At 42.1% G+C, this 27871-nt stretch overlaps 1 protein-coding gene across 1 annotated transcript; it reads left to right on the forward strand.

The window, feature by feature from the left end:
- Nucleotides 1–315: 315 nt before the first annotated feature.
- Nucleotides 316–27569, forward strand: LOC115316531 (endoplasmic reticulum resident protein 44). The gene is made up of 12 exons (XM_029975921.3): nucleotides 316–519; nucleotides 10392–10497; nucleotides 10628–10737; nucleotides 12114–12159; nucleotides 16418–16602; nucleotides 17058–17173; nucleotides 17276–17339; nucleotides 17429–17545; nucleotides 19619–19730; nucleotides 19849–19990; nucleotides 21186–21297; nucleotides 26429–27569. Exons 1-12 carry the CDS (start codon nucleotides 463–465, stop codon nucleotides 26507–26509), a joined length of 1248 nt encoding a protein of 415 aa, XP_029831781.1. The 5' UTR covers nucleotides 316–462; the 3' UTR covers nucleotides 26510–27569.
- The last annotated feature ends 302 nt before the right edge of the window (nucleotides 27570–27871 follow it).

Below are 27871 nucleotides of genomic sequence, written 5' to 3' on the forward strand. Positions count from 1 at the left end.
CAACCCCACATGCCTAGCGGCCCTGGAACCGTTGGCTGCTGGTCGCTGCGGCGGCAAGACCGCCAATCCGTCAACAATTCGACCTTGATTTGCTTGCGCTTGCAGCAATAGCAGCAATCAAGGAACAACCGCCATTTTGAGTTTACTCTGGGACACAAGTGGATACTGATGGATAAAAAAATACGACGATTGATTATATTAAATTTAAATCTCAAAATACCAGTTTAAAATATAAAAACTGGGCATTAAAATGTTTGTGAGCGTGTTTTCTTTAAGCTTCTGTTTATTATTTTGATTGAATTTAGTCAGGGCTCTGCAAACGCCATGACGGCCATGATGTCGAGAGTATTCTAATTTTTTCACACGTACCAACGTTCGTGGCTTCATGGCAATGTAATCAGTGTCTGGGAAGGTTTGCCTTTAAATTATACTAATTTGGGTGCCGTATTTGTGTCATGAACAATGTGTCGTAAGGTTGTAAGAATACTTAGCAAATCTATAAGCATCCTTTTGTTCCTGGTGAGTACGATTTCATCAAACAGGTGTGCTCTGACTGATTTCCGTTCGAGCAATATTATGTGTCGTTAGATCACATATTGCCGGCCAAAACGTTCTGTTACGCGACCAGCGATGCACGTACGAACACATTATTTGAGGCGTCGTGTCGTTTGAGGGCCGAAAACCAACGTCGACGTGATCCCTGGGTTAAAGCCGGTGTAACACGTTGCACATGTGTGTATACAGTTTGATTGCGATGAGTCAAGATATTCCTCGAATGCTGTGTTGTAAAGATCGGCCGTTGAAATTCGCGATTATTTCTTTCAAGCCGTCACACTGCTAACAGGATTGGACCTTGGCGGTGGCCAATGCGTCACTACCACCTAGATGAGTGACCTTCCCCGAGGTAATACCGCAATCGCCCATTGACGAAACTCCAAGTGGCAACGTTTGACCAGAGTGAACACTCTTCATAGGCACAGAGTTTCCAACCACTCGCACACCAACTGCGTCGATCGAACATAACCTGTGATGTGTTTTGTTAGTGGCGGTAATAGCAGTAAATTTTCCTGTCTGACGCATGTCTCTGGCTCTGTTCGTGCACGTGTAATATTTATTTTGAGACTTAGATTTCGCAGAATATTTTGCCGAGTCGCGCTGCGCGCAAACGTCCCGAGAGAAAACATCTCTTCGTGAGGAATGTTGTCACTATAAACAACTCCTTCTTTGATGAATCGGTGTGCAGTTGAAGCTATCTTGAAAAGCAAAGAAGACGTCCATCGTCAGAATTAAAAAAAATCGTAAATGCACAATCTTTTTTTATGAAATATCTTTTTTTATGAAATATTTAGACTCCAGAATCGGGTAGGAAACCTCTGTTCCTCATCTCTTGCTTCTCTTGTCCCAGGTTTTAATTATGATTACATAGTAGAAGTTTCTCACTTCATTCTACTAGTATTGTGCATTCAAAATTAAACTCTGCTTTGGGCTAGTTGGTAGCCCAGACTAGAAACGAACAAAGGAAGCTACACACATATACCTTTCTTCGTTCGTCTCAGTTTATTTGTTTGTTTCTATGTCATGCGTTCACTTCTGCTCCAGGTACAATTTATTCTTGGAATGTGTTTTTTTTTATTATACGAGTGGTCACTCTATCTTTTGGAGCTGTAGCCAAAAGGATTAGTAAATGGGGCTATAGCTAAAATTAGGCACTGCACATACTTGTCAATAGTTTTGTCCACGTTTCACGAAATTTGTCTATATACCATTGTCAGAGCTGCAGCTGCAAGTTACACGCTGCCAGATGTTGACTTTGCGCCCGGCCCAATGTAAGACCTACGTGGCCGTTGCATGTTGGATAATGCTAGGCTGTGCGATTCTGTCAATTGTAGAATTTTTTACCAAATAATTCTTCCTTTACAAGGTAAAATCTGCACCTGGCCACGAAGCAAAATTTCTCTTTCTTATTTTTTATTCTTGATTGGTGTTGTGCAAAAGGTGTCTACTGCTTGAGCAAAATGAATTAATAGGCATCCGATCAATTAACCGCATAAATCATTTGGGAAGTATTATGAATGTGTTTTTGAAGTGTACTGTGATGGCTGCTAAAGAGTCGATGTGGCATTAGCCCATTTGTCACGATGAACAAGACGCCAGTTGTTCACACACAGGTATTTAAAAAAAAAAAGGGTTCTTGCTTTAGTCTGTTTTCATTGAAAGGGCAGAATAAGACATCCCACGGATGTAAATATTCATTAATAAATTTTGTTTTCTCTTTTTGTTTATGTTAGTTCAGCTTCTATATTTGCATCACTCACGCATATAAAAACCGAAAACTAAAATACCGGGCAAGCGCCCACTCAAAATTTTGAGATAATCGTGAAAAAATGGGGGATGGGCGCTTGTCCGATCATCGATTCTACATATAAATGTACTGTGCATATTTTCTCAGATCTTACAAATTTGGGTATGGCCGGATGCACGGTATTCTACGGTAGTCTTTTTTTTTTTTTTGTGCATTGGCTGCAATTGTGGTTTTATAGAGGTAGGAACTGAGGGAGAGGGAGATGATGAGAGTGCGCAAGGATGCCAGAGTGCAAGCTCTGACTGGAATGATTGTTGGGAATTTGCTTTTGTCTCTACTTGCTGTTTGAACGTTGTTGAAGAGTGAGTGGAGACAAAGGCAGCTAGTTTTGCATTTACCCACTGATCATTTCAACTAGAGCTCGGTGTTCTGACGTCCCCACGCGCACTCGTCTCCTCCTTTTTCTCAGTTTCTACCTCTATAGCAGTTTTAGTGGGGTCTACATTACAGGCACCTTAAAGCCTCTTAGCCGAGTTCTTCTATGAGACAAAAAGGGCCCTAGCTGCTGAGCCGTTTTGGCACAGAGCAAGTCTTTTGAACCGGCAAGCAAAAGTCACAACTAGGGTTCTGTCTTTTCGGACGCATCCAAAAAATGCTTGGATGTGTCCGAATTTCCGAATTTTTATCAATTTGGATTGATTAAAATACCCAGATTTTCGAAGTCACAACGACAAAAAAAAAAAAGCGAGAGTCGGTGTTTTACAAATAAGCTTCATAGGAGCACAGGGTCAGTGAACCTGAGGAGATGCCACTTCAGTTTCCTTTGAAATCTCGAACTACTGACATTTGTCTTTTAGCTTGCCAAGGTTTCTTCGGGACAAAGGTCATGGTAACGGGACTTAATTTATTTCGTTTTTGAATTATTAAAAATTGGGAACACAGTAACATAAATTTTGAATTTCAGAGAATTGGGAATCTTACAAATGGGAATTCCGACAAACCCCGAATTTTCAGCGAAAAATAAACTCGGAAAAGCCCCCTTAAAATGTGACGAGAAATAAACTCCGAAACCGTGGAATCCTAATCATAACACTTAGAAGTATAGAGTACTTTCGCATGAGGCCATTTGCCATTTTGTTAGATGTCAGCACAGTGAAACTTGTAAGCTTCTTTTTATAACATATTTGATGGTGTTGAATGAATCCTTGGAATGCTCACCTTGGGCACATGCTAGACAGCTCATAATATATTTGAGGATGAAATTATGTCAATAAAACATTCTATTGTCATTTCTAAACTTACACAGAGCATTTGAGCACTAGTTTGTAAAAAGAAGTACATTCCTGTTGCTCTGCAGTTAGACAAGTCTGCACTTGCGTCACATGAACTGATGCGTGCATGTTCATGAAAGCATTAATTCAAGTTGAATGATGGTTGCTCACTACGTCCACAAAATTGAAATCGCTTAGTAATTGAAGCATAAAGCATTGAGGGTATGTTCACTTTTGTATTTGTGAGTGAAGCAGGTATCCTCAAAACCTGCTGATGATCATACACAAAACCGCGGAGGGCTCGGGTTCCAGGTCTGTCTTCCTACTGATTTACAAATGCCCAGTCTCTGCCATGCCCATTGTACATCCAGAGGCTGTACTCCTGGTTAAAATGTGCAACTTTTAACGAACATTCCTAAACTTCCTGTTCTTATAATGTAAGAATTGTTGAATTGTTTGAATTTGAATAGCCATTTGAGCCTGATGGCCCATGAAAAATCTGAGTTTTGGCCAACACATTTGATTCAAAAGCATGCAAGATTTAAATTTCTGACAATATGTGGCACTGTGCCAGAGTACTGTGCAGACAGTCGAGATAGCCAACAAGTTAACAAAATTGTCTTTTTTTTTACATTTATTGTGTTTAGTCTGCTGCCACCTTTTCTGTGAAAAAAAAAAAGAAGGCACGTGCCACAGTCATGGGGAGGGGGGAGGCAAACAACCTACAATTTTAGAATCATAGCCTAAACCCTGAAACAAGGAACAATAAAATAACTTGCAGCACTGCACATTTCTCTCTGGGTTTAGATGGTGATGTTCCCTATCCAGCTCGCTCACCTGTATACTTTGTTTTACAATGTCGGGTTCAAACAATGTCTTACTGGCTCTGCCGACCACCCAGACACTAGCATCTCAACACACACCTTCAGCCTGTGCACATCTCTACATAAATAGTGTCTAAAGTCCCCACAATTTGTCAGCTTGGAACTAATATTCTGCAAAATCCTCCTGCAGGGCATTCCATCATTATGTGCAGTCAGTTAAATTTAAAGATCTCCCAATTTTACGAAATCCTCCTTAGAGGAAAAAAAAAAAGGTGGAAACTAACACTGTACAACCTTCCTTTTTTGTTCTGTTTTGTTTGTTGTATGCTTGGTGTTTGGGCAATCCTATATTCTCCACTTAGTAATGCGCATATTTAGTTTTGAAAAGGAGGATTCATCTAACATTGTCATCTTTGGAAAATAATATAGTACATTTATATTAATGTGTATGTGTATATGCTGTCTGATGACAATATTTATTGATTACAATACGGGTATGCGGCAAGAATGGTGATGCGCCATGCTTGGCTTCTGGGGGTGGCTCGTCTTGGCCATGTCTTCGTCTTGGCCTGCTATCGATGACGCTTGGACTTCCTTGACATCCCCCTTTTTTTCTTTTAGAGATTCATCTTGACAGCTGGCTTAATGATGCAACTGGACTTGATCACAGTGCTTGAGTTGTTACTCTGTGTGCTGGGGCTTGTTTGATTGTGGCACATGTGGCTCTGGCAGTCTTCTGTGTGTGTGGTGGACATTTGTTGGACGGATGAAAGATGTGTTTCGATGATACTCTTTCTTTTTGTCACGATGACGGAGCGGGGTTCATCCAAGACGACTGCCTGAGACCCAGTGTCTGTTGGCTTCCCATACTTTGACTCGATCACCAGGGGGCATAGTAGGTGCTTGCCTGGTGTGCTGGTCCGCTTAAGTCTTCTGCAGGCCTTGTCCGTGGCGCACCTTGTCTGACACACTCGATTATTTCAGGCTGTACAGTGAAATCCGTTTAGAACGAACCCACGTAAAACAAATATTTGTTGATATCGAACTCCCGGAAAATTTAAATAAAAATGCACATAAAAAGTACTTTTTATAACGAACAACGTATTGGCTATGTCGAATTTTTCCCCCCCCGGAAAGGCTTCCAAAAACGCGCAAAAAGTCGTCTTCTAGCCTGTCCCCCCCCCCCCCCCTTGAAAAAATGGGAAAGAAATAAAATTCCAAAAGCTCAAGTTGCAAACAAAATTGAGCGTAGAGAAGTGATGGGGAGAAAGCTAAAAAATACTCTCTGCTCACACGCACAGAAAAAAAACACAACTTTTCATCCCAGATTGCCCACGAAGAGAACCGATTCAGAAGGGGAGATAAGGTAAAAAAACAAACTCTGCACACATGCAAAAAAAAAAAAAAATCAATTTAGCGCGTTATTACAACTCGGAGGCGAAAAGATGAGAAAAAAAAAGAAGCTCTCGCCTTACAACGAACGCATCGTGGAAGTTTGTTGTAAATGGTTTTTGCAACATTGCATTACTTGCTATATCGAACTGATCGTAGCATTTCCTGCTGTTCGTTATAAACGGGTTTGACTGTAGTAGCTTATTGCGCATGGCGACTGGAGTTCTTGTTCTTCTGCTGTAGAGTCATTGTGCTGGTGAACCCAGTCCTTATCTTCTTGGCGTGTTTCTCATGCTGAGTAGTGCCATTTGCATGTCACTTCCATCTAAGGAACATTTTCGGAGTAGGCCTTTTGCTGTCTTTACATCTCGTTCAGCAAGGCCATTTGCTTCTGGGTATCTTGGACCTGAAGTTGTATGCTGGAATTCCCCAGTCTTTGCTGAAAATCGCGAATTCTTGCAATGCATAGCATAGACCATTGTCAGTTTCAATGACTTTGCGGACGCCATGTGTTGCTAGCCATTCCTTCATGATGCTAACAACTTCTTGTGTGGCTTTACCTGAGAACTTCTTGAAATCTAGGTATCTTGAGTAGCTGTCTACAATGACGATGATCTTCCTTGGAAATAGAAGAGATTCGAGGCTAATGTCTCCCAGGGGAGGCTTGGTACTTCCGAGTGAAGTGGTTCTCGTGCAAGTTTCTTTGTCTGTTGCTTGGCATGACGAGCATCCTTGCACATAGCTTCTGATGTAAGTTGTTAGTTCTGGCCAGTATACGCTCTCTCTGGCCCTCTTTAGGCAGCTGTTTATGCCCAGATGTCCAGCATGAATCTGGACAAGCAGTTTCCTTCTTCAGGACTTCGGAACGACGATTCTGTCATTTCTGAACAACATGCCTTCGTACACCGCAAGCTCGTCTCTGAACGACCAATGCAGTTTTGTCACTTCGCTGAGCTCTCTTGTGCTGTTTGGCCATCCCTCTTTTGTGATTTGGATCACTTTCTGGAGCTCTTTGCCTTGGGTGATGTCCCTTTTGAAGTCTTCCATTGTTTCTGGTGACATGTGGGTACTATTGCTAGCAATTGCATGTCTTCTGTGTATGCACTTGCTGACTCATTCTTGCTGCAGTCTCTGCTTAGTAGGTCTACAATCACGAGCTCGGTTCTTTGCTTGTAGACTATTGTCAGTGCATACTGTTGTACATCAAACAGTAGTCTCTGCAGGTGGGGAGGGGCTCTGCTCAGTGGCTTTCTTGCGATGCTCTCTATGGGCTTGTGGTCTGTCTCTGTGGTTAGCGGTCTTCCATAGATGTACTGATAGAATTTTTGGCAACCGTATCGGATTGCCAGAGCTTCTTTCTTGATTGATGGGTAGTTCTGCTGAGCCTCTGTCACTGCAGCTGGTGCGTAGTCAACGAGCTTTCCTTCTTGTAGGAGAACAGCTCCCAGGGCTTTGGAGCTTGCTTCAACTCAGACAGTCATAGCGCCATTGACGGTGTAGAATGCCAATGTTGGTGCACTTTTTAACGCTTGCTTGATTTCGACATTTCGACGAGTGCCTGGCTCTGTTCTTGTGTCCACAGAAACTCAGCGTCTCTGGTCACAAGTTTTCTTAGTGGTGCTGCCTGTGCGCGAGGTTGGGCGTGGCTCTCCTTGTTGGTCAATGGCTACGACCTTTTCTTGGTCGATCTTGAGGCCATCTTCAGTTATCTCATGACCAAGGAACTTCACTGCAGTTGGTAAAAGACACAATTGTCTTTGTTGACTTCTACACCGGCTTTTTTTAGTGCTCCAATAACTTGCTTTGTGTATTCTTCCAACAGTTTGCTTGTTTCGGTATACACCAGGATGTCGTCCATGGGGTTGACAGCATTTGGAATTCCTTCTAGGATGTTAGTGACTACCTGCTGAAAGGCTTCTGGCACTGTGGCTATGCCAAATGTTACTCTTTTGAAACAGTACCTACTCCAGGGGGTGCTGAATGCAAAAACGTTCTTTGTGTGCTCCGACACTTTCATCTGCCAGAATCCCTTCTTAAGATCCAGCAGAGTGAACTGCTTGGCTCCTCTGACATGTGCAACAATTTCTTCTAGAGTCTTGAGTCAGTAATTCTGTCTTATCAGAACCTTGTTCAGTTCTACTGGGTTTAACGCAGATTCAGATCTTGCCTCGCTGCTTCACCACAACCATTTCGCTGCAAAATGGAGTTGGTTCTATGATCTTCTCGACAATCCCTTTCTGCTCCATGCTTGTGAGCTCTTGTTTGACTTCTTCCATGAGTGCGTAGGGGACTCTTCTTTGTGGCCTGTTCTGCAGACTCTTGCTTGCTTCTCCTTGATATCAGCATCATATTCAAAGTCTTTGATGCATCCAATACCCTGAAATATTTCGTTGTCTTGTGTCTTGTCTTGTGCATGGACTGTGTGCACTCTTGTCATGAGGTCCAAAACTGGCGTGACCTCGGAGTCCACAGCCCCCTCGGTGGCTTTGAAGCGAGAGCACCGGCCTACGGATTCCCAGATGGCGGATTCGAATCCCGGCCGAGGTGCCCGCAATCTGATGGAGGCTTATTACGAACAAGGTGACATGTAACCAAGCTTTCGGTTGCACGTCAAAAGATCCCCAGGTGGTCGAAATTAATCTTCAGTCCTCCGCTGGGGCATGCCAGATGCCTGTCGTTGGTTTGGCACGTAAAACATCAAAATTTGACTTTGACCTTGCAGTCCACAACAAGGAATTTCAGCTTTGCTGGTTGTCCACGGATGGTACACGTCTCACCTCGCCAATCACTTGAATCTTGTGATTGCTGTACCTTGCTATTTTCTTGACAGCTGACGGAAACACATGCAGTCCCATTGCTTGGACTATCTTGTTTGGCAGGACGTTTACATTGCGCACCTGTGCCCAGCTTCATAACTACACTGGTTCCTCATTTTAACTGAAGTTCTCATTACCACGCTGTCTTGCTCGTGGTTGTCTTAGCTCAGACACATACATCTCTGTGTCTTCTTGGTTGTCAATTGCATGCATTTTGTGTTACGTTGCGTTTCTACTTGATCGGCACACTGCGGCAGAGTGTCCCATCTTTTGGCAAATGTTGCAGGACTTACCGTAAGCAAGGCATTTTCTAGGTCTGTGAAATCCTCCACAGAAGCTACATGCTTTTCTTGGTGTTCCTGACTTACTTTGAGCTTGGTCTTTTGCCTCCAGGGCATTCTTTTTTCTTGGCATTGCCTTGGTTTTTCTCATGACGGCGTCAACAGTCTTTGTCTCCTGGTTTGGGATTTCTTTCAGCTGCTGGGACACTTGTTCGCTGTAATTCCAACGATAATGAGGTTTCTTAGAAGTTTGTTCGTCAGCTCACCAAACTTGCATCTCCTTGTGTTTTATCTCGTGCATGGACTGTGCACTCTTTTCACAAGGTTGAGGAATTCACATGTGCTCTTACCCAAAACTGGCGTTGATTGGAGTCTTGCGGCCATGAGAAACTCATTGAAAGTTTCGCCCTCTCGCTGTTTTATTTGGTTGAACTTGTATCTTTCATATACATGATTCACCTTTGGTGCAAAGTGTTCCTTGAACTTTTGTTTCACAATGTCTATGTTCTTCTTGTCATCCTCGCTCGAGGGAAGTGTCCTAAACATGTTTTTTCCGTCGGGGCCTGTGACGGTCATGGTATTAGCTACTTGTACCTCGGGAGGTTTCTTGTGGAACTTGATCGCTGTGGTACACATATACCACTTGTAGGTTTGTAACCAGTCTTCCCAGGTGTTGGGTGACTGCAAAGACACGTCTAACAGCTTCGGCATCTTAAGATCACCTGCCATGGTACCATGGCAGGTGATCTCAAGTGCCTGCCATGGTACCATGGCAGGTGATCTCTAATGAACCAGCGTCCCGTCTGAAAACTCATGTGAATGGACTTCCTTGGCTTGTATTTTTACGGTGGACTTGGCTGCGGCCATCCTTACTATTGTGCATTGTTTCAAGTGGGGGTCTTCTTCCTTCTTCTTGTACTATCCGACTTCTGGAACCATGTCTGATAGCGATGTTTATTTATTACGATATGGGTATGCGGTAGGAATGGTGATGCACCATGCTTGGCTTCCGGGGCGGCTCATCTTGGCCGCGTCTTCTTTTTAGCTCGCTATCGATGACGCTTGGACTTCCTTGACATATACCGTTGGGATGAACTGGTTGTCAGCAGAGACAACAGTACAGTGTGACAAAGAACACTGAATCATTTTATGGAGGCCAGGTCAGCGCATAAGGCATGAGGTGGTCGTGCATGTCAACAGCCCATCGTGATCTTCACCTTCTTCACAATATTGTCCTTTAAGAGGTCCCATGCTGAGCCATCAAGAAAGCTGGCAGGTGCCTGCCTGCCGGTTTGAGTAATGAACCAGCGTCCTGTCTGAAAACTGGCCAGATTGGTCGAAATGCCATAAGGTGGCATTCTTTGTTAAATCTGTTGTTATTCGCAGCAAGAATTTAGTATTGAAAAGCACCTATCCAAATCCACACTGTCTTTTGATGTTGTTTTTTTTTTTTGTACGATGTTTAAGCTATTTTGCAGCTGAACTATTTGGTCGTTTTCTTACAGTTGCTCTCAAGCTCTACACAAGTCTCATCTGATGGTGGAGTGGCGAAAGTCCCACCTGGGGATGCAGTAGTACCGTTGTCTTCTTCAAATTTTGACACCCACATTGGTATGTTTTTTTTTGTTATTTTTTATGCGTAAAACTTGTGCACCTTTGTTTTGTTTTTTTCGCTTGTGTGATTTTTTGCCTACATGTGAAGCCTTCCCAAATTACTTACCTTGCTGTTCTTCATTTCTAGGGCAATATGAGCTAGTCTTTCTCAATTTCTATGCTGACTGGTGCCGGTTCAGTCAGATGCTCGAACCTGTTTTCAAGGAGGCTGCAACAAAGGTTCTATCAGAATGTAAAGTAAGTATGTTTAAATGAGTAGTGTAATTTCTGGATTCGTCTTCTGTTTGGTGTCTGTTTTTTTAAAGAAATGGCAGCACCTATACTTGGCATCAACTACTCTTTGGTGCTACGTTGTCAGGGCTAGCGTAATTTCCACAGCACTGTCGGAGCTACTTGCGTGAATACACGCGACTGGAACGAAGGGACATGCTTGAACAGTAGTGCAGGGCTAGAGCATTAGAAACTACCTAAGCTATCCTAAGTAGCACAAAAAAACTGATGCCGAGTACAGACATTTTTTTTCAGGGGCGCCGCCTTCTTGAATGGCAGAACTTCCAGTATGGCCGAAAACATCATTTTGTTCTCGCCATGTGACTGGAAGATGTTCACGTTTAAAGCGTAAATGTCACTTGTTCTCGTTCTGCATCGCCTGTTTCTTTTTTACCTTTTCGAGATTGAAATTTTTCATTATTTTTTCTCGCACATACCCTAAACTGGAACCACTTGGCTGGGGACGAGAGTAGACAAAAAAGGTCTATAGATCACTTGCTTTGAATAGATAATGGTAGGTTATCTAGAGTTTGATATGCTAGGATGCTTGCCAGCTCAGAAAACCCACAATTTTTAGGAATTTGGAGAAAGCTTAGGAATTCATCAGATTATGCCTAGAGCCTTGGAAAATATGTTTTAACTGCTATTGGTTCATTGATATTGATGCATGGTAAACTTATTGATGGCTAGTTTGCTTTTTTATCAGTAAATGTTTTTATGAGTATTAGCTATGCAGTCTCATGAGGAATATGAGCCATTGAAAATGATTCTGTCTTTATAATAATTGTAGGGGTTTTGTTAAGAATTGTTTAATTAAAAGAATCTTAAAAGGCCTTTAGAACTTTTGTTAGTGACCATTTTCTAAGTGTTCTTACGAAGTGTGGAGCTTCTTTACAAACATTCTTGTAATATTTTTTAAAATGTTTGTGAAATAATTCTTTTAATCTCTTGTTGTCAAAAATACTCATGTTATATAAGTAGTTATGCATCAATAGTTTAAAAAGGAGTCATGCATTTTGTATGGTGTACATGAAATTTCTTTCAAAATGGGCTTGCACTGTGTGGCTCAGCAAATCTTGAATGAAGCCTTTGACGAGTGTTATGGAAATATGCTGTCCTATAAAAATGAGTCATAGAAGGCACGCTGCTATATCTTCTGTTCCAATCACACGTATAGTCCACAGGCTAAAACTCTTTATGCAGATTCTAGCTGTATTTTCTAAATTGCTCCTGTGAAGTCATTATTTTTAGAAGTTTAACTTTTCCAATGCTAAGTTTGGTCGTTTGGTAGAAAAGCAGATTCCTCATACTCTTTTCTTTGTTATGTTTGTATTCTGTTTCAGGAGCCCAACAAAGTGCTCTTTGGAAAAGTGGATTGTGACCAGGAAAGTATGTGACTTTCTTGTGACTACCTGTAGTGAAATTTATACCACACTACTGCCTAAAAAGTTCTGAATTAAAAAAATGACAGCAGACCTTTTTGTAACAAAAAATGTTGGGTTTGGCAAAACTAGTTTTTATATACAGGGTGCTTGTTTTAGTTTCTAACCTATCTTCTAAAAAAGGGTGACTGTTAAATGAATGCCATCTTCACTGCATGTTTACCAAGCTTGGCAGTCATTGGATGTGGAAATAACCTTCACAATCAGCAAACTAACAAAGGTTTGCCCATTGATATTTTTTTAAACAAGTAACTCAATGGGTCATGTTCAAATTGAAGTATTGATGGCAATTACTGTTGGATGTTAGGTCAATTTAGACATTTGGTGAAAAGGCAATTAGCTTTGAGATATTTGCCCATCAATTTTCACATTTGCTTTTACCTTAATTCTGAAACTGGTGGCAGGAGGGGCGCTGGAGTTCCTGTTCACAGTAATGTGCAGAGGAGTGGTGTAAGCATTTCGGGCGCCTCGTCATTATCTCTGCAGCATGTCCTTGGTGAATGTGCCGACAGCACGCAACCCAGTCGATGACGAGCTTCCTAAAGAGAGTATGTCACTCTTCTAGGCATCATTGTCCTTGCATTTTCGGCATTCTTTCTGCGTCCAGTTTTGGGATCAAAATTTTAAAAAATGTGAAAATTGATAGTTGATTCAGTGTTGCCAGATGCACCACACCAGTCCTAATCTGGTGAAATCTGAAGAAAAATACCTCGTTACCCCAAGCAGCTAAAAGCGCTACTCCCACCACATTAAAGCAGCCAGCACGTGGCGGCGTCAGCCGCCACTCAATTAAGGTAGAGCCACAGATTTAGGAGGCCAGATATAAAACAAATGTTTGCATAAAAACAAAACGCCAAAGTGTACGCGTAACGTTAGCCCGCCAGCTGGCAAATGACTTTCCGGCGTAGCGAAGGAGACAACATGTCTGTGTGTGCTTAAAAGCATTCCTTGTTGTTAAAAATTCCTTGTTGTTTTATCAAAATTTACATATTTCAGGCATAATAAAGTTTTCCTTTTTTTTTTTTTTTTACAACAACTTTGTGAACACATTTTGTGCAGTGCATCAACTATGCGCAACCTTCTTCTTTTTTCTGTTGAGGTAACATTACACCGAGCATGGTGACATTTGTGCTCTGCTATAGGGGATCACTGGATGCCATATTTTAGGGAAATGATTAGAGTGCATGCTCAGAACGAGCTCACATTAATAGGCTGCTAAGACCGGCAATCGTCGGCACGCGCTCAGCAGTCGCGCACACGGCTATGGCTGCCAGTGAATACTTCCTATATTCCGTTTCACAAAAAAATTGCGGTGGCTTAGCTCGGCTAGGCCAGGATATACGTAGCGTGAGCTTACGCGCACAAAATGAGAGGCGCTATCAAGCGGTTGCGGTGCAGCATCAGACTTGGCTACTGTGCAACAGAGGCGCGCAGTGCGTCTGCCGCGGCTTTGACGTCACTCCTCTGGAATGCGCAGACCGGCGAGGCGGGCGCGGCGGCGGCGTAGCGCGCGGCGGCAGTGGTTCCGGCTGCCAGCTGTGCGCCGTGTGACGTCGCTGCTCCTCGCGCATGCGCAGACCGGAGCACGGCTCATTATGCGAGCCACGCGAAACTGCTCAACCTCGACCAGTGTAGCTCAAGCTACAATAACTTGGCGAACTATACAGGCTATGGCCCCTGCGATTCGATAAAAGCGTCAGAGCGAGACACATGTCTCCGTGTCATGGGAGCGTTTGTGTCACAGCGCCAAATGCAAGGCCCGGAAAAACCGGCTTTTGTCTGCTGGCCAAGAGTCTACTGCGAAACCAACCAACTTCAAATGAACGTCCACCGCTGCAGCATTGCCATTTACTTTAGTACCGAGCTCTTCAGGAACAGTTCACGAGACAACCATAGGCTCAGTTGACCCACAAATCTGTGGCGGGTGCGAATGCCAGGGCAACGTTTTGAGCGGAAGCAAGCGATTACAGGGCTGCGATTGTTCAAAAACCATGTTGTTCTCGGATAAGGGTTTACAGTCGCCGACCGATTTTTTGGACCCCGATTATTCGGACATTTCTACCGAACCGTCACTCACCCCATAGAGTGGATGTATAACATTGACCTAAATTTCGGACGCTATAAAGCTCATTGCTCTATATTTCGGACATAATTTGTGTCATTTTCTCAGTTTGCAGCCACAAAACAGCCGCTGCAATAGCTCCGCGAGCTTATTCGCTGCCATCTTGGTTCTGTTGATTTTGCCCTGTAGCCTCGATACCACGTCCTACACAATAAACAAGCTGGGTTGAGGCTATACACCTTTTTCATTTAGCCTCGTACCCAGCCACGTTGTCCCCATATTCGGTATGCATTCCAAAAAAAAGCTAAAAATTTCAACCCGGAAAAAGAAAAAAAAAAATATAGAAAGGACATAACAAGAAGGAATGACAGTTGCAATTAAAATTTTAACATGTTCTACCGGCGAGGCGAGAGGAAAGCAATGTTTTCACGCATGCTGGAAGTTCCAGAAATGAAGATGGCTGCGCCCATGGGCGTACCAACCGGGGAGGGCAAGGGGGGCCCTAACCCCCCCCCCAGTTCTTAGAGTGGGGAAGGGCGGGCAAGGCATGCGTTTTGCCCCCCCCCCCGCCCCCCCTTAAACAGCCGCCGCTGGGCGCGGCGAACACTGGCCGGCGGCGCCCGAGGGATACCAAGGGCACCGCCCCCGACCCTGAGTGGGGGGGGGGGGTCTGGTTTGCCCCCTCACTCAAAAACAAGTTGTACGCCACTGGCTGCACCCACGTAGAAATGGTGTACAATCGGGTTTTCCAGTTCCTCTATGGCCAACATGGCCGCCGTCTGCCCAGCCCATTCTTGTAGCTCTTTCAGTTCTTCTCATGGTTCGTGTTTTTCGAGTGCGACTGTGAGAAGAATGGCCGTCTGCCGTTCTTGTGGTCTTTGAGCGCTAAGGTGTTTTGTGGATAGGTTTATATTAAAGCGAGCTTGGTGGGTTAAACGTTGTCTACAAAAAATGCAAAATGTCGGCAACTTCAACTTTGCTGTTTGTGCCAACAAAGGCACCGACAAAGTGCAGCACCGTGATCAAACCAATCGAGGAACGAGTGAAAAGTGAACCATATAAAGCGGAAGTTGCACGAAAACTTAAAATTGACATTGGGCAAGGGGAACGTGACCAATACACAGTGGATAATGCGCGGAAATTTAATATTTTGGTTGAAATCAATTTTTCGGACCGCTTGATTATTCGGACAATTTTGGGGTCCCCTCCGAGTCCGAAAAACGCTCGGCGACTGTATCCGAATTAAGTATCTTTGAAAAATAACATGTCTTCTTCTTCCGTGTTGTGTCGATAGGGATGCTGTAGTGCGAGTTCAATTGCCGTTAAAAGAAAAAGCTTAGAACTACTACCTCTCGCGGACGGCGCTGTGGCTGTGGCGCAGACCTTGGAGTGTTGCCACGTGCCTTGCTCCGACACCCTTATTGGGTTGTGGGGGCTGCAGCCTCCACAGTTGGCCAAGTTATTGTGAAAGGGAGCATAGTCCGTTTCACTGTAGCATTCTGTTGTTGAGCACTGTGCATATGTACCTAAAACTGATTGCAGTGATGAAAGTGCTGCGTTATTTGCGCCATGAACGAAAGTTTGCTACTGCACCGAAATATCACTTTTGCTAAGAATTGCGCCACACCTGCTCCGAGATGAGCCTAAAGGAAGGAAAAAGTAATATCTTATTATTGGCTGACCATATTATTTAGAGAAAGAAAATGGTACAAATATGTATCTCACAGTGTCCCTGCTCAGCGTATAGTTTATTTCATCTTAAAGGGACACTGACAGGGAATTTATGCTCGCCAAGTTTTTTATTTGTACATGACTTATGAGAGCCCAACTACCCAGAACACAATTTGCGGCTTGAAATTTCTGGTGATCGACAGGCCTGACTGAAGATCGCAGGAATCGCACATCTGAAGTCGAAGCACATATGCAAGCGAGCTTGTTGAGAACAGCATGTTTGTGTTTGTCCCGTCTCTCCCCACGCTCCAGGGTTAGTGTTCACACATCTGAGTTTGTTGTGCAAACTGGTATTTAATTGCTGTGGGTCAGGCAGATATTGCCTTGCAATAAGTGTTACTGCCGTGCGCTATGAGGCTTTCAGTGTGATAATGACAAATGTTTAGTAAACACCTGTTATCCTTCCTTCCAGCATCAATTGCTGCAAAGTACCACATCACAAAGTATCCGACCTTGAAGGTGGTACGCAACGGTCAGGTTGTGAAGAGGGAGTACCGTGGGCAGCGTTCAGTGGATGCTCTTAAAGATTACGTCCTGGGATTGCTGAAGGACCAAGTTAAGGAACTCGAAGCTGGCAACGAGCACGCTCATATTGAGGTTTGTTTGATTGCTTGATAAGTGCTGTTCGTAAAGTGAAACGCAGGGCATGAAATAATAACATAATTGTTATCAATGCTTTCCAAAAGCTCAAGTTGTAATGTGAGTCTTCAAACATCTGACATAGGTTCAAATATTCAACTATTGCAATCTTTTTTATGTCATAGACAAAAAGGTAAAGAACAAACTATATAGAGTACTGTAAATGGCAGTGTATTCGTGTGCAAATACCAGTTAGGAAGGTCGCTCTTGGGAAGAGTTCACGGGGACAGAATTTTTCATTCAGAGATAAGCTGGTCTTTGCACTGAATGAATTTTTTTTGTTTGACTTCTGTGATTGATATTTTGCTGTTGATTTTATCAACAAGAGACACAAAAAATATAATCAATGCAAAAGTTGTTTTCGATGTCCACTAGACTGTGCTAAAATGGACTTTTAACACATGTACTTACAGGAGAAAAAACCAGGCCTTGTTGCCTACCTTTCTAGCAAAGAACATACATTCTATGACACATTCCGTAAAGTGGCCTCTGACTTGCGGGATGACTGCAACTTCTATTTTGTACCAAGGTTTGTTCGCTGTTTGGCATTAACATTTTCATACTGATTTTAAAAATGTTTAGTGCGAAGTTGCAAAGTTGCTACAGCAGACTTTGTTTTTTCTTGTAATAGGCCTGTTCTTGATGGTAACATCACTCACCCAGAAACCATTCACTTCAAACCATCCCGGACAAAGGTAGACTGGTTGCATGCACATTTCTCACCCTTTGTTTTTACTTTAGAATTATCTCTAAAACTGCAAGATTGACTCCCTTTGTTTTGTAGTTTGGTGACAATCATGAAACATTCAGCAACACTTTGGCCACTTTTGATGAGCTGAAGAAGTGGGCATCGGAAAAGTGTGTTCCACTGGTTCGAGAAATCACCTTTGAAAATGCAGAGGTAGGTATACTTCTGTTTAAGGATCAGTCATTAAGAAGAGTGTCTTTGGCTGTTTTTTTCTCAAGATGAAGGCTTTGTTACAAATAATTAGAAATACAGTAAAACCCTCTTGGTGTGTTTTTCGGGGGACCACAGTAAAAAAACGTATAATCCAGGAAAGTGAAACAACTGATAAAGCTTTTGGGGCCGATAGATGAGATAGGAAGCAACTTCCACACAGCAATTTATTTGCATGAACGTTCCTAACTGTTGAGAACTATCATATTTATTCAAATATTGACTTTTCTTTTTAGCTGCTTTTTAAAACTAGGAGCCAACGTGCCAACCTACGAGATTGAGCAAAATTTCTGAGCCCATCGATCTAACATAGTTGCTTCACCGCCTCGGGCACTTCTCCCAGCACATTAGTGCAAAACAGTTTAACTCAGTGGCACGTACCATTGCAAATATAGTAAGGCTTGCCCCATGTTTGCCACAATGCACAGTTATAAACTTCAAACTCCATGCCAAATCAGACTAGCAGAAGCAAGGGAACTAAGTACAAGGGAAGCGTGCATGCATATTGGGGAAAGGTGGCAACATAAATGGGCCATAGCAAAAGCCTAAATCCCTTTTAAGCCTTCTCCAAGGCTATGCCAACCTTGCAAGAATGACAAGAAGCGCAGCTGAGAGAGCTGTGTTTGTTGTTCCTTTCGTTGTTTCTCTTTTTGCTCTGCTTCCCCCCCCTTTCCTGCCCTTAGAAGTGGAGCAAAAGGAATAACTGCAATAATACTTAAAAAACAAGCAAGCTGGTGATGATTCATGGTAATAAAACCCGAGACTCAGGAACACAGAAGGGGACGAACACGACACAATGTTTCAAACACAGCTGAACGTTTATTTTTCACACACTCGTTTAAAAAGGCGAGCCTCCCCGGTGCCCCCACCCGACATCCACAGTCCGAAGGTCAAGCCGCTTCCTCCCGTCCAGTCCACGTCAGCAGCCCTTCTCGCACACACAGCCATCCACATCCCCTAGGCGCCACAGAGTCAATGAGAACGTCCACGCAGTTGACTTATCATCCTCCACTGTCACCACTGCTAATCACCCACTCTCTTGCAACGCTTCCTTGCCCCCTGCCGACGAATCATACACAAGCACACCACACAGATATACCCCCTTCCCGTCCTCTCCCCCCCCCCCCTTTACAGTTGCCGGCGTAAACACAAACCTCGAAAACACATGGGGAGGCCCACCCAGTGAGCTCAAATGCGCCGCAAAGTAATCTCAAAGCCTTACAGTTTGTGCCGCTAACCGTCCGTCCCCCCTTGTACATAAAAAGGGGGGACGGACGGTTAGCGGCACAAACTGTAAGGCTTTGAGACTACTTTGCGGCGCATTTGAGCTCACTGGTTGGGCCTCCCCTTGTGTTTTCGAGGTTTGTGTTTACGCCGGCAACTGTAAAGGGGGGGGGGGGCAGAGGACGGGAAGAGGGTATATCTGTGTGGTGTGCTTGGGTACGATTCGTCGGCGGGGGGCAAGGAAGCGTTGCGAGAGAGTGGGGGATTAGCAGTGGTGACAGTGGAGGGTGATAAGTCAACTCCGTGGACGTTCTCATCGACTCTGTGGCGCCTAGGGCATGTGGATGGCTGTGTGTACGAGAAGGGCTGCCGACGTGGACTGGACGGGAGGAAGCGGCTTGACCTTCGGACTGTGGATGTCGGGTGGGGGCACCGGGGAGGCTCGCCTTTTTAAACGAGTGTCTGAAAAATAAACGTTCAGCTGTGTTTGAGACGTTGTGTTGTGTTTGTCCCCTTCTGTGTTTCAGAGTCTCGGGTTTTATTACCATGAAGCAAAAGGAAGATACCAGCCGCAACCCAACACATTGTGTCGGGTTGCAGTTTTTGAAGATAAGAACTAGGAAAGCAAATAACTGAGAAATTGCTACGCATATCCCAATGAAAGTTTAATGGGACCGGCATTCATGGACGTAACGGCCAGTAAAACAAACCGAGAACCTATCGACGATGCCCTGCTGTACCCTGTTTTTCTGAAGCTGCATTTCTAGGGCTGACCATCAGTTTTGCTTACAGGAGCTGACGGAAGAAGGTCTGCCCTTCCTCATTCATTTCCACCATCCTGATGACAAGGAGAGTGTTGATCAATTCACAAAGGCTGTTCACGACCAACTGCAAAATGACAAACGTGAGTATCCCTATAAACTTTGAACTGCTTCATAGAATGGGGTCACTTGCATGCCACTCAAATACTTTGTAAATAGGTACAGAAATGACCAAAAGAAACCTTATTTTGATCCTTGCAGACAGCATCAACCCACTCATAGCAGATGGTGTCAAGTTTGCACACCCACTACATCATCTTGGGAAGTCTGTGAAGGATTTGCCACTGATTGCTATTGACAGCTTCCGACATATGTATCTCTTCTCGGACGTCAAAGATCTGAAGTAAGTTATGTGCTATTACCTTGCACCTATGCAAGCTTTGCTTTGTCATACGTATACTATGCTTGTGTGGCACGTTGTCAACACACAAAATGCCTGTTGTCGAGCTACACAATGGAATGCTTGGGACTCTAAATACAACTTTGTAGGTGACTTTTTCTTTTAACTATGATTGCCCCGAGCTTGTGCCTCAATGCGGTTACGAAGGAGCTGGGAAATGATTGCTCCAAGTGTCTGTTGTTTTTTTAGGTGATTCTTTAAGATGAGCCAAAAGGATGTAATATTAGACCAAATATCCTCCTAATGGCTTTATAGAAGGGTCAATCTTTGTTTGCTATAGTATCACTAAACATTTCAGGGAAATCAAAGATTTTTATTTTTTTTTTATTCCCCCTTGAAATTTCTAAACTTTGTAATTTAGAACAAGTTTAGAGCTGCATAAAAATGTCAGTCTTTGAGATAAAGCAATGATTTATATATCATTCGAAAGAATGTTTTAATAATAATATGTTACATAAGTTTTAATATTGTAGCTATTTTCTTTTTTTTAGATAATGGCTCAGAAATCTAGTGACAAAACGTCAAAGGAGCCATGTTTGCGCATTTCTGACGCGAGATATATGCCATCTACAATGCTGTACATATTTAAATCAATAGTTTCCATGCTCTATTATAAGTGTGAAATATTTTAGATTTCTGATATTTGTGGTTTGCAAAGTAGGTGTCACCTAGCATGACATAAACGAAAACTTCAAAGATTGATTATCTTTGAAGTTTTGGTTCTGGTGAACTCAAAATTGTTTTGTCTTTAAATATTGTTTTTTGCAAAAAAAATTTTTATTACATTCCCCACACATGTTGAGGAGTAACATATAAAAAAAAAATTAACAAAAGCAAAAATTATGTCCAAACTCGCGTGCATGATCTTATCTGAACAGAGCCTATGACCACTCTAAAAGGTGGTTAATTTTTTTTTGAAGGTCACATTACATAATTTATATGATCAAATTTGAGACATGTTGGAATGCACATAATTAGCTTTTTATTTGTTTATAGCATTTACATTTTAATAAAGGATTTGAAAACTTCATACTTTGTTTCCCCCGAACATGCGAAAAATGCTTCTCAGGCATATGCAAACAGTTTCTTTGCAGAGTGCAATTCTTTCGCATTAATGCTCCTGTCTTATGAAACACAGAACTCCTGGAAAACTGAAGGCCTTCGTTGACGACCTGTACTCTGGGAAACTGCACCGTGAATTCCACTATGGCCCTGACCAACCGACAGTTGAATCAAAAGCTGCCCCTCAGGTATATTTTCTTTTGAAATAACTATTTGTCTCCTTGAAATTTATTCTAGCTCTAACCCTACACCAGGCTTCTCAAAGCTCTAGGCTTCTTTCTTGGTGCCCCTTTCTCCATTTGTGAAGTGTGTTTACCGACAGAGCTAGGCTGGAGGTGTTAGAATATGGGCAATCCGGAAAGGGAGCTTGCCTAGGAAATAGGTGATTAAGGAAGTCATTGGAGATATGCCACTACACTACATTGCTACTGCTGATGTACTGCCACCATAAAAAGGCTGCGCTAAATATATAGGGGGATTTCATCTCAGATTGTGCAAGATAAATGTTGGGTCCTCAAAAAATTCTGAAAAAAATATATATTGATGGTAAATGTGTGGCTAGAACAAAACTGCAAATTAGAACTACACCACATTTTTTTTTTCTTGAGTTTTGGGCTTCGACTGGGCAGCGAAGTCACCAGTCTTCAAACAATAGGGTGCCCTATTGACTGAAGACCGGTGGCTTCGCTGGGTTTCCATAGGAGTTAAGCCTTTTTCTTTTTTTACTTTTTCCTCAGGTAAGTTCACTCTTTGCAAATTTTTAGAAAAAATGCACCACCTGTGGACAACGCTGCAAAAAATCGTAGCGCAATAGGTTAAGAAACCGAATTTTGCGGTCGATTTAAAGGCCTGGCTGCTATTTGAGATACCCGATATGTGGACATCATAGAACTTGCAAGTGAAGCCAAACAAAAGGGAAAGGCTGCCGCTCTCGAAGGCGGTGGCACGAGAGCTTTAGCTCTGCTAGCGCTTCCTTGTAATAACAGGTTGTCTATAACCTCTTTCCTTCTATCACGTGCATGAATCGTCGTATGGGAGTCATTTCTAATGTTCATAGTGACTCTGTCTACACTAAATAAACAATCACGACAGCTATCTAAAAAGGGGATGCGACACTTATAGAGTTAAAAAGGGTGGCAGCATGTCTAAGTCCTGCTCAGCCCGTGAATTGCCCTTTCGTTCCCACTTTCTGTCGAAGAAAGGAGACACACACATTGCAGAAAAGCGAAAGCAAGCGTAGAAGAAGCGCGATGCTATCAGAAGTGCTAGTTTCACCCCATATCACTCTACGAGGTTTGGAAGGTGTGTTTGGTTTCGCAGACATAGAAGTGCCAATAGTAAAGACGGAGATTGGGAGGTTTCAACAAGCCTAGCTTAGCTAGCGTGTAAAGGAAGTTGTTTGAAGAAAGAAAGAAAAAAATAATGCATGCTTATTGATGTGTTTGGTGAGCCGTCGCTTTGAAATGTTTTTCCTACAAGTGCTCTATTATATCACGGGAAAACTTTTCAAGAGTCCTATATATGTAATTTCATATGACAATGCTTAAAAATTATTTAAGACAGTTTTGATTTCTGTAGTTTACTAGTAAGCAAACTGAACGTGCAGAAGAACCCCTTGCTATATTATACTATAAATACTTTCTACGTTTAAGTTTTACCTAACTGTGTGTGGACTCGAAAACCAATAAAGACTATGATCATGTTACAAAAAATAACTACTATATACGTGAGTGAAAAATGAAATGACATATATGGTTCGTAGAATGGAGGTAAAAATATGTATTTTCAAACACACTGCTTATTATGACGAAACCATATATCTCAAAGAAATTTTATTGCATGTATAAGAACACATAAAAAGCTCTTCATATAAAAAATTTCTAGAAATTGAAAATATGTATTTTTTTTAAACGTCGTTTAATTTTGTACTTTCAGCTTTTCTTCTCAAATTTACAGTGTTGTTTCTTCTATATAAACTACACTTAAATTAACAATATTATAATTTCAAAATGGACTTAGATACAAGCTTTCATTTGATGTTTCGCATGCGTTAAATAATGGTACATCGAAATCTAGCTCGATTCAAACTTGGCCCATTATGTCAAAGGTGCAGGATTCAAAAATTTGTATTTCATAAAATCAAATAAAAAGCACACTTCTATAGAACTTTAACCCTTCTATATAAAGTCTTAAAGCAGGAAAAAAAAAGGTATTGGTGTTGTGAAAAAAAAAGAAACTAAACGTTGCGAGACTCCAAAATGTGTCACTTGTAAAAACTGCAAAAATGTCAAGACGTATCTTCTGCCTTGTCGAAGCCCAAAACTCGGGAACAAAAAATGTTGCGTAGTTCTAGTTTGCAGTTTTGTTCTAGCCACACATTTCGCACCAACATATATTTTTTCGAGAATACTTTGAGGACCCATAATCTTTTCTTGCACGATTTGAGATTAAATCACCCATAAACTAAACCACACGAGGGCAAACCTTTTGCCATGCAAAAGCAATACGTAAAAGTGAAACATACAAACTAACAGGATGCAACAGGAAGCTCACATTTACATTATAGTAATTGCATTATCATGAATTATTTTATCAGTCAGTCATTTTATCATCATCAGTTTTATGTTTTGAACTCATGTCCATAGCTTTTACACTTCTGCACAGATCATGTCCATTGTTTTGTTCTTTCACCTACTAGAGCTTTCTTCCCCTTAACCCTCTCCCAGAAATAGTGTATGTACCTTGCTCACTATAGCCTTAGATGCTTTTGTGCCTCTAAAACCCAATCAATCAGTTATTACATTATCATGAATAATTTTATCAGTTAGTGGGGAAAATAATTTTTAGTGTGTAAGAACAACTTGAAGCTTTTCGTGGGCTTCTTGTCTTTCGAGTTTGCTCGTCTGAGTGCATGCCACTTGTTTTCCTTGCTGGGCCCCCAATTTCTCAAGCTTGTCTCCTCATTTTGATAGGACATTTACTTACTTCGTATTTTATGTTAAATGCTGTATTGTTTCATTATTGGCTACCAAAAAAAAAAACTGCAAAAAAAAAGTCATTTTTAAAAATGCCAGTTATACATCCACCAACATCTAGAGTATTTCCAGAAAGTTTTATTTATTTACACTGCATAGTTATTTTCGTGTAAATTATTTTCAGTCCACTGATGCTAGAGAAAAGGTAGAGGTTCGAGCACTTGGAACACATTTTTTTGTGTTCCACTTTTTGGCATTAATTTTGCTTAATAAATCTATGGTTTCAGTATAAAGCTATCGAGAGACTTAATTTTTGCGGCTTTTATATCGAAATTTTATGGAGCCGGTTATTATGAACATAGATTTTGCATTATCATGTTCCTTTCTTATGAAAAATTGTAATTTGTAAAACTTACTAATTGTGAAAAAACAAACTTTTTTTTTAGTTGAAAGATGCATATTTTGTGAAAATTTGTTTTCATGGTAACTGGCAACAGGCACGCCAGTATGGATTCCACCAGAAAAATATGTGGTTATCAACACCATTTCTCAACAATAGATTCATTGGTTCCATGCCAAGCTGTGCTTTACTCCGTTCTGGGGGTATAGTACCTCATAAAATTGCTTCACAGGGCTGACTTTGCATGCCCTCCTTCAATGTTACTAAAACACTCAGTTGGGAAACTCGCCCTTGAAACCTGGACTGCTGGCGTCTACCGAGACCGAGCTAAATACGATGACAGCGCCACCCTTTAGCGAAGAGTTGAAACATGAATATTGCTATTGTCAATTAATGTTCCCACTGTACCGGAACCCCGAGGCTCGAGGTGCCAAGATGGCGGCTGAATCTTTTTTATTTACTGCGGTCACCATGAGCTTTTAGAAAGAATGCTTTTGCTTGAAGACAAACGGAAAAGCTTTGTTTGTAGAAACTTTTTTTAAAGATTAGTACAGATAGATAGGCGCCATGATGTTTTCTAAAATCTTCAGTTTACAAGGTTTTGTGGCACAATTAATATTGTTTTTATACAACCATGTCTCACCGGTGATTTCAAGTAGCGCGTCCCGGCCCGGGTGCGTCCTAACTTTGGTAGTAATTCGTGGCGCGTCCGCTTGGGAGACGGGGGTGGCAACCCTGAAGCCCCTTGCACCGTATATGTTTCGGTGCCAAAATGGCCGATTAAAGCTGTACTAGAACAGTAACAGTGGACGTTATCGAATGTGATACTCCCGAACCAATACAAGCTGCCGTGCAGTTCCCCGAGTGGCCGCTGTGGGAGAAATGGCGGCGTTGCGATTGCTATTAGCTCGGTTCTCGAGTACAGATCGGTGCCACTTTTTCAGAGCAGGCTCTATGGCAGTTTCCCAACTGAGTTCTACTAGCGTTGCCCTCCTTCTAAATGGCTACAAACACCACCTGCAAATTTCATGCTGATTGAATGAGTGGTTCAAAAGTTGAAATTTCCAGGCAGTGTCCTCCCTGAAAATCAACTCTTTGCTAGAATGATGCTTTGACTTCACATGCCCTTTGGTAGTGTGTGAGGTAAAAGCATGGTTGAGATCCAAAGACTTCATTGACATAGAAGCAAGTGGTGCAGCATTCTGGATCAATTAAAATTTCACCACTTTCAGAAATTGTTTTTATTCCTGGTTTAAATATTTAACTGAAGTGTTGTAGGCATTCCTACAAAGTGGGTGAGAAACAAGCCTGGGAGCTCTAAAGTAACAAACCTTTCAAACTAAGCTTGACTTTGCCAGGAAAAGTTTATGCTTGGGTGTGTTTTTTATGGTGACTTGTTTGCCCAGCTCTGCAAACTGGCACATTCTTCTTTCACTTTTGTTTTATCGTCACCAGACACTAGTTGAGGACAGTAAAGCAGGCACTCTAATTTTCTTTTTGTTAACCTTTTAACTGTCGTAAAAATCGTAGTTTGCCTTTATTTCATTCAGCATGTCGGGGAAAGATCTATGCGCAAGCTGTTAGCTCTGATTGGAGACTCTGGTGTGTGTTCTTGTAGAGCTAGAATCCTGTTATATTCTGTTTCATCTTCAGAATGGTTGTGTAATTAAGGCTACAGGTGTATACCTTCACTCTGGCAAGTTCTCTCACATTGTTTGTCGAGGCACATTTCAAAGCATGGCACTTGGTTCTGCTACCACCTTGAAGTGAAATGAAGTGAAGAAAGTTTTTGCCTTTCTGATACTTGGTGACAAAGTATACATTCCTGACAAGCTAGATTCATCATTTACAATAAAATGCTTATTAAAGAGCCCTGTGAACCTGCTGTTGTTATCTATACTTATCTGATTTATATGTTTGTTTTTTTGTTTTTGTTTTTCTCAGAGCACTGATCCGCCGGAGTCTTCATTCAAAAATCTGGCTCCATCAAGAAATCGGTACACCTTATTAAGGGATGAGTTGTAATAGTAAAAAGGATTTACTGCATTTTTCTAGGGTGTCACCAGGGTTGGAGAGGGACGGGTGAATGCTGAACTTATGGAAATATATTTCTCTGTACTTAGGCACAGTTTTTTATGTTCTCAAAGTGTACATTAGGAAGGATTGTGGTTACTTTGAACTTGCCTGCCTTTTTTTGATTGTTGTAACAGAGACTACTGTGATGGACTAAAGTGCTGGATTGTGCACGTGCAGATGTAGAGGCACAGTTTTGTGAATGGTGTGTTGTAAATTTGAACTGCATTGAAATCTCTTTGGTTGCACATTAATGAGACTGCATCTCTTCTTACATTTGTGAATGCTTTGGCAGAGTTGTAGGTGGTGACACGAGTGTGCAATATTCGATGGTCTATTCCTTTTATTTGTTTGTCCTGTTCTTTTTTCTCTGGTGTTAGATTTTCATCAAGTTTATATTCACACATGACATTGCAGGCTGCACTGTAAAATAAAATTGTTTTTGTTATTTCTTTTGGGGTATCATGTGAGTTAGACTTGTTTTTAGAATGGTTGAGGGTCTTTCAGTACCAATTTACCTCTTGTTGTCTATTGAAATTTGTTTATTATTTCCCAGTCAAAAATAACATCACTTGAACTGGTACACTGGGATGTAATGCATTGGAATTGCAGTGCAAGAAAGGCAGTGGTTTTGAAGTCAGGTGCATTGAACACTATATATAATCTCCAACATTGAGCTTGATGATGTGCATATTTAGTTCAGCCAACTAGTATAGAGTCTTACTGATTCCAACAGTAGAGAGACTGTCTGTTATGGGTGGTGGGTTGTAAAACTAAACAGCTCTAAATTTATTTTTCTATGCCTTCTGATCGATCTCTCTTTGAACTACTGCATTTGCTTTGGCAAGCAAACTCCTGTATATTGTACATTGATATTTGAGCATTGTGCTTTTCGTGTTAAACACATTCTTCTCAGCAGTTTCAGACATTTGGTTACATGTGCGATTGAAGGACGACTGGACTACTTGGAAAAATGCTGAACACTAAAAATAAAAGATTGTCTTTGGGTACACTTGTTGGGACCAATCTATCCGATAGCTAATTGCAGTGGGGAACACCGCCACCCATGCCAGGTTTCCCGGGGTGCAGCAAAATGTCTCGCAGTTCCCTTGCAGATTGTGTGAGCAGACGACGGAAACCTAGTCCAAACCGTTTATTGAAGCCGCTTTAACAAATATTATTTGATTGAAACCGCTTATACTTTGTTTCACCTGACTGTGGACAGCAGTGGATGCAACGAGCCATTGAAACCCATCAAATGCCGTGCGAGTGTTGCATGACCTTCAGAGGAGGGGCGCAGCGACATGCAGGGAG

The sequence above is a fragment of the Ixodes scapularis genome, unplaced genomic scaffold, assembly GCF_016920785.2.
Source record: "Ixodes scapularis isolate PalLabHiFi unplaced genomic scaffold, ASM1692078v2 PGA_scaffold9__187_contigs__length_104089568, whole genome shotgun sequence".
Taxonomy (NCBI): Eukaryota; Metazoa; Arthropoda; class Arachnida; order Ixodida; family Ixodidae; genus Ixodes; species Ixodes scapularis.

Coding starts and splice junctions, on each gene's coding strand:
- LOC115316531 (XM_029975921.3), top strand. CDS start 463: ATGTGTCGTAAGGTTGTAAGAATACTTAGCAAATCTATAAGCATCCTT. Junction 17,174..17,275: donor AACTTCTATTTTGTACCAAG/GTTTGTTCGCTG, acceptor TTCTTGTAATAG/GCCTGTTCTTGATGGTAACA. Junction 17,546..19,618: donor TCACCTTTGAAAATGCAGAG/GTAGGTATACTT, acceptor TTTTGCTTACAG/GAGCTGACGGAAGAAGGTCT.